The 7,246-nt window shown below is 37.2% G+C and overlaps 1 protein-coding gene across 4 annotated transcripts in view; it reads right to left on the reverse strand.

Annotated features, from left to right (window-relative positions):
• LOC106065588 (uncharacterized) overlaps positions 1-5,952 on the reverse strand; it is a 37,509-nt gene extending 31,557 nt beyond the window's left edge. The window contains exons 1-3 of one of the 4 annotated variants that reach the window (XM_056042199.1): positions 5,816-5,952; positions 2,668-2,857; positions 455-538 (exon numbers count right to left, since the gene is read on the reverse strand). In XM_056042199.1, the coding sequence (XP_055898174.1) occupies positions 455-538; positions 2,668-2,857; positions 5,816-5,853 (312 nt within the window). In that variant the 5' untranslated portion in view covers positions 5,854-5,952. Of the gene's footprint in view, positions 1-454; positions 539-2,667; positions 2,901-5,805 lie in introns of all 4 variants that reach the window. The other 3 variants (XM_056042200.1, XM_056042201.1, XM_056042202.1) reach the window with 3 other exon arrangements.
• Between the last annotated feature and the right edge of the window lie 1,294 nt (positions 5,953-7,246).

The following is a 7,246-nucleotide window of genomic DNA, read 5'->3' on the forward strand; positions in this document are numbered from 1 at the left end:
TTGTGTAAGATTCATTTCTGGTACTTATATAGTTTTCTAAAATTGATTTTCAGTATTAAAAAATGCGTTTCTAAAACTGCAGATGGTTATTTATTGTATTCAAGGAGCGAAAATGTGTTGTATTTGAATCCTTATTTGAATATTGAGCAAGTAAAATTAGAATTCAATAAACATTTCTCCACATACGCGATTGTGTTGTTGTGTTTTTATGTCAAAATAATCAAAATGATACCGCGTGTGCTCTACTTATTTCTTATTATTCACGAGTGTGGTTCTTTATATGTCTAAAAGTGTCTATATTACATGACAAATACTTTGTTAAAAAAAAAGATAAATCAGCGCTATAGACTTTAGTTGGCTCCTAATTGAATCGAGTTCTATCTGAGTGATCTACAGAGATATATGTATACTTAAACAAAGTACCTAGCCATTTTATTGAATTGACTTAGAGTACCTGGACGACTGAGCTTCCCTGGGCTGCATCACTTGACAGGGAAGGCTGGCGGTTGATAATATTATGAGCTTCTGATATCAATCCCTAGGGAAAAAAAAAGTTGAAAAACGTAATGGCTACTAATCCGTACAATCTTGTTAACTATCCATTGCACAAAGTATGATTGAACAAAGGAGTCCCGGGTTCACAACCAGTCTAGCTAACACGTTGATATATTGCTATAGGAACCTCTCGCACGGTGGTGCAGTTAGGAAACCGAATCTTTAAGTTATAAAGATGTTTGTATTTAATATATTTAGATAACACTAAGATTATAAATGTGTACAGTTGACCCTTGATAGTCCGACATTTTATATCCGACATACTCAGTAATCCGACGCGGCGCCGACTGACAATGTATGCTCCCGCTGCACATGCGTATTTTGACATGCAAGTCTTGTTTTTGATGAAGTGCTTCTTCTTGTGTTGAGTGAGTAAAAAAAGTTCCACTTTCAGACCATGTGGTCTATTGGGCAGATGATGTAAAGGTCATCTGTTTCTGTGGCCCACGGTTTACGAGGGTGTCATGTATCCAGCACAATGACCAACCAACTTTACTTTTCCCTAGTTATGTCAGTTACCTACTAGAGCTGAGGGAGCTCAGAGGCGTCCAAAATTTAAAATCCCAGTCTTCATCAGGATTCGAACCCGAGAATATCTGGTTCGGAAGCCTAACGCTTTAATTCCTCATTTGACTAGAAACTTGAACAGACATTGCCGCCATCTCTTCCCATAATGCATTATGTTGAACCATCTACTTTCAAGAAAGATGAGTTTCCTTCGATTGTATACAATTGTACAAAGCTTCAATCAACTCACTCTGTCTGCTAAAAGGTTTGTACACGATATTTATCCAACACCCAATCTCGGATTAAGCTGAAATTTTGCACAATTAGTTAATTAAATATTGGTAATTAATTATTTTGTTTAATATCTAGAACAAGGGAAAGAAATAGTACTTGGCTGATGTGGTGGTACAAGTTGCATTAGCCCCCTTTATACTTTGTAAGTCGCCGCTTTAAAGTTTGAAGATAACAAAATATAACTAAAAAACATTATATTTTGATACCAGAATCTATTGTAATAAACAACGAGGTCAGGTGTTTATTTACAGGACATCACAAACACATAACAGCAAGGTCATGTGTTTATTTACAGGACATCCCAAACACATCACAACGTCTGTCTTGAGCACAGTCTCTTCCTAAAACCTAGACTAAAATCCGTTGTTTTCTACAAGTTAAACTGTTCTCTGAAGTCTAGACTCTAACAGTGCACGAGCCACATGGCACATTACGTACTAACTTGGAGAGCGATGTGCAAGGCAGGCTTATGACACTATGCTTATGTATATATTTGTGTGTGTGTATTACTTAAATTCTATTTTTTTTTTTTGTTTTGCAAGGGAGATAACTAGGTAGTTAACAAGTGTGTCCCTTCTATTCCGTCTTCCTTCCCTTGCCAGATTTCTAGAGAGGTGTATGTATAACTGCAGACCAAAATATCAGCATTTATTCCATGATATAAGTTTAGAATAGCCTATTGCTTCTTAAGTCGAACATTCAATGTGTCGACCCAAACATTTCCTCAAACCGGAGGAATTCGCTACCCGTCGCCTCAGCGTGGCCCTCCGGTGGATACGTCTAGTGGGTGGATACTAGATAGGCTAAGTACGAGTAGCAAACCAGGCCCGGCCGGGCTTCCTTGGGTGAGCTTTTGTTTTTTTTCTCTCACTCTAGGTTTGGATGGAAAGAACGCCCGGAACCCAGTCCAAAAAGTCCGCCACGCCGTTCCACAAGGGGGTCGTCATCAGTACCAGGAGCCTGGATTGGCGACCTTAGCACGGAATTGTGGCAGTTACAGTATAGGAATATGAGACAAGCTCCCCGCAGTTAGCACTGTTCTCGGCCACTTATAGCGGGTGGTACAAAGAGCGGGGACGGTGCGCTGTGTACACGGCACGGCCCGGTTTTCCCATTCAGTCAACCGATATGGCCGCCTACCGTTGGGTGCCCTCAGACAGGACAAGGGTGAAGAGCCCCATGTCCAGGCCTGGTGGTTGGATAAAAGCCTTTCTAACCATCAACGGGATAATGGCGCCTTCGGCGCCGATGCCCTACTGGACTTCATTGAAGGTATCAAACCAAACTAGTACACATATTGAATTGACTTACACTAGCTCGTTCTACACACATGTGTTCACCCTTCTCTTGCTGCGTCAGGTCGTGAGTGTCAGACTGACCTAGGATTGCGATGAAGCCATCCTCTGTTTGCATGATCCAATCAGTGACCTTGTCGCGGAACTGTTGCAGTTGATTAGATCTTATGATAGTCAACTGACGACTTCTCAAATGGCCAAATAGTCTGTTTAAAAGACAGTTGAACACTGTTCATGAACTTTCTCAACCTGGATAATGATAGGAAAATGTAGTATCGTCTGCGTCATTTTCAAACGATAGTAGAAAGTTCTGGACAGCAATCTTTTGGTTGCGTCTACGTGTATACATTCTAATAGCAAGTGGATTATTGAAACTGTTGAATTAGTAAGGGAGGACTGATCAGATCTAGAAAATAGATCATTATACGATATATCAAGATCTAGAACTCAAGAGTCAGACTGCATGAATGATAAATCTTGCCGTGGCGTGACGATCTCGATCTAGATAGATGTAGATCTAGATCTAATCATCTAGAATGTAGATCTAGATTAGTTTAACGGTCAAACTAGAGTTTTCTCTGTTTTGCCAGTTAGGTAGGTTTTTTTTCCTCGAAGATAGGCATACGTTTTTAAATCTCTAAGGACATTTTTAGAGCTCTTTTCGAAACACCGGTCTACCCATTAAAAGTTTACAAGCTAATTAGTGTAACAGTAATAATGATCATAACATCCTAACATTGACAATACATGTATTTGCTGAAGAAAACATCAGTCCCTTGCTTGTTCAACATACTATACACATGTCTTCATCAATAGACAAATGAGTAGAACTCGCTTCTTTAATTAATGCTGCCATTGCTTCAAGAGAGCCCTTTGGGTCTCTACTGTAGATGTGATTTCTTTAAAAGATTTAAATGGCTAGGGATAATTGGATAAAATTGGCAGGAAATGATCTTGAGTAAATTTTTTAAACCTTAATAACAATGACGAAGAATATGAAGTAATCTATTAAAGTATTTTAGAACATGATGATTTATTGTTACAACTTTTTACAACAAAATGAAACTTTAAGACATTTCTGACTTATACAGCAGTTTGTGATTTTAAAATCTGCATCGATTTGCTCAGCCCATCGGGTGTAGCTTTGGCCGCCGGTAAGGGATCGTTAAGACGCTACTGTATGAAGTATTTTTAAAAACTTCAATTTTTGCTGTTTACCATTGGTTAACGTAATTATTTCAGCTTTATTAAACAGCCCCTATCGTAGCGTTTTGATACCTACAGTATGATCTACTTTCTAACAGAAAAGCATGTATATAGAAAACTACTCTAACACTAGTGACGGTACGCAACACTTGACGCAGCCATTTTAGTGATGGCAGTTTTTGCGCAAGAAGTTCTGATGATAATTAAAAACAACAACACATAAGTTTCTTTCACTATAGTAGATAGAGTATACATTCAGTTTTGGCTATTTGATAACTACATATTTCAAACTGTGAAAGGTCAGCTTCCTACCTAACTTGCTAGTTATTATTACAATTTTAAACTTTATCTTTCAGTTTTCGAAAGTATTTCAAATCTTTATTTTGTTAGAATGGCATCGTCTCAAATGACTTTGATGGTTCCCTAGCAAAATGACATAAAACTGTTGCGTAAAATGCTTATAGGCAATAGCTTGTTTGACAAGGAATGAGGTCGAATGTCAAATAATCAACACTGTAGTGTCTAGGTCTACATGATTTTATATATTCGACCATGTTCAATATTAGTTACCTCTTGACAAAAGTTATTTGAATAGTTTATAACAAAAACATTTTCATTCGAATGCGTGCATGAAGTTATTTCATTAATGGGAAATTTAAATCGACCTGCTCAAATGAGATTCACTAACGTAGACCCCCGTTTACATCTCATAGCCCTCATATTATTTTTGTTTACTTACACAGACCCATTTAAGGTCGTAGACCCATGGGGAGTCACTGAGTTAGAGTAACACCATTAGTAAAATCACTAAATTTAGAGACGTTTCAGCTTTCAGGACAGATGAATAAAAAATAAAATAGCAATAATGCACAAAACACTGAACCATAGCTTACAAAAACATGACATAATAAAATAGTTCTTATTCCATATTCTTTAACAAATTCCTACAGATTGTAATAATAATAATAATAAGGCTTGTCTTCGAACATTAATGAGGAATGCAGTATTTCCCATGGCTGCAGAGCGCCAACTGTGACCTACATATTTTGCCCCATCGAGCGCATGTATGACCATTTTCGGTCGATGGTCGATTAAGATTTTCTTTTCGCCGTCTGCTCTGTCCTTGGCAGCGGATTTTTTTTTTTTTGGTCTCAAATGCAATCAGGTGCTCTCGTATATGTCAGCTAAGGCTTGTTGGCGCCTAAGCCGGTCTTTAAAGCGTTTCCGTTGGGCACCTCTGTTAACGTCGACAAACTTTTAGCTCTCAAAAAAAGACTGCCTTTGGCATACGTTCGTCTCCCATACGGAATACGTGCCCTGCCCAGCGTAACTCTCGGACCATAAGAAGCCCCTCTATACTGTCCATGCCGGCGTTCGCAAGGACATCGCTGTTTGTAGTGCGGTCTTGCCACCGTATGTCCATGATGGAGCTCAAGCATCTTTGGTAAAAGCGCTCTAGTAGTCTTAGTTGCTTTCTGTATAAGCCTGAATCGTCTATAATTAACATGCTTGACTTGATTAACTGTGATTAACACATAAACCTAGAGGCTGGTAGGACGTAATCATCTTCTTTTTTAAAAGTAATTTATCAGGCAATATCTAGATTTCTAGATCTAGACTCTATAGACCTTGAATAATATAAAAAATCTAATTCCTTGGCCTAAATCTAGATCTATATAAACTAATCTAGATATTCATTCTAGATAATTAAATCTAGATCAAAATCTATCTAGATCTAGATCGTCACGGCAAGATTCATCATTCATGCAGTCTGACTCTTTTGAGTTCTAGATCTAGATCTAGTATCTAGATCTTGATTATAACTTGATAGGCCTACTATAATTATATCATAGATCTAGATCTATATTCTAGATCTAATTAGTCCCCCGATAATAAAATCATGGTATCAGTGCATCCAGATTTAAATGTGATTTCGATTCGTTTTTACCTTAACTTACTTAGTATAAATTATACAAACGAAATCACCATGTGGCATGTCATGTTTTGATTAATGACATAAATGTGTATAAATCTAGGAAATATTTGTGGAGTCACCAGATTGCTACGTGTTTCTTGGTGCAACACAGAAAATTAGTTTAAGGAAAAAACGCATATTGGCGCGTATTTGTATCTCTAAATAAACTAGATCTAAATAATGCGCAAATTCTAATGATGCTAATTTGGATTTTAGTCATAGTTAGATAATGGTGGAGACCGTTTATTGTCCTTTCCACAACCGGAAGGCCATGATTGCCAGTAGTTCCGAAACGTTTTTGTTTCGTAGACCCCTAGCCATGTTTTCTTGTTTTCGGCAGACCCCCTGCTTTTTTTTTTTTTTTTTTACAAATTCATCAACATTTTTAAAACTAATTTGTAACTGTAGCAAGTTGAACAGTAAAAAAGTAATCCAAAGCTACATACTAAGTTATAGATATATATCTTTTTTAAAAAATAAAATTCAAAATTTAAACCAATTAAAATAACAATTAATATGTATTGTTGGAATCACCAAATACACAGGAAACTTTTTTTTTTTTTTTTTTTTTTTTTTTCAAATTTATCAACCGTAGCTACGGATATTATGTTTCATGTATGAATTTATTGTTCTTTGAAGTAGTCCTTCAAACATTAAATATTAATTAATTAATTGATTTGCCTTATGTATCATTGTAAAAGTTTTCGCAAAGAGCAGTTTCTCGTGTATTTCTTGATCTTTCACGTGTGGCTCAAATATCGGGCCCGCGGAACTGTTTTCACAAGCAGGAAAGGGTCGAAGGCGAGTAACTGTAGACTAAACCAGTAAGCTTCGAGCAGGAAGGGCTCATTAGCCTTGGCCTAGCAGAAGGGAAACTGAATTTAAAACTCTGCTGCCTTGCAACTATACCCAAATATGAGAAAGGTTTTGTGAGTCAGACCTGAGGAAAAATAGCCGGCGTTTCTTAGGTAGTTTGCATCACACAGCACTACACCCTGTCAGAGCCTGCGACGACGCTAATCCCAAACTGTACATGTCGTATGCAAAAAATTACATAAGAAGCTTTTTATATTATAACTCATGCCACCAATGTGCCCTGGAACTATTGCTTAAAGAAATTCTTTTAATAATATCAGATGTAGGTTTGGGTAAAATCAATGTTTTATCTACAGTGTTTTCCGTATTTTGCTATAAGTAAAGAGATATTGTAAGACGCTCACAAACCATCATTTCTCTATATGATGTCGAAGAGAAATTTTGTGGGTCTATTCAGAATTTTGTCTTTGAGTGTTCGAAAGTTCTTCAAATCTTAATCTATTTTGTTAGGATGGCTTTGTCTCAGATGGTCCTCCGGCGTAATTGGTTTCATATCGTCATAAAAAGGCAGACAATCATTTGTTGACAAGGAAGGAAG

This window comes from Biomphalaria glabrata, chromosome 9 (genome assembly GCF_947242115.1).
Source record: "Biomphalaria glabrata chromosome 9, xgBioGlab47.1, whole genome shotgun sequence".
Taxonomy (NCBI): Eukaryota; Metazoa; Mollusca; class Gastropoda; family Planorbidae; genus Biomphalaria; species Biomphalaria glabrata.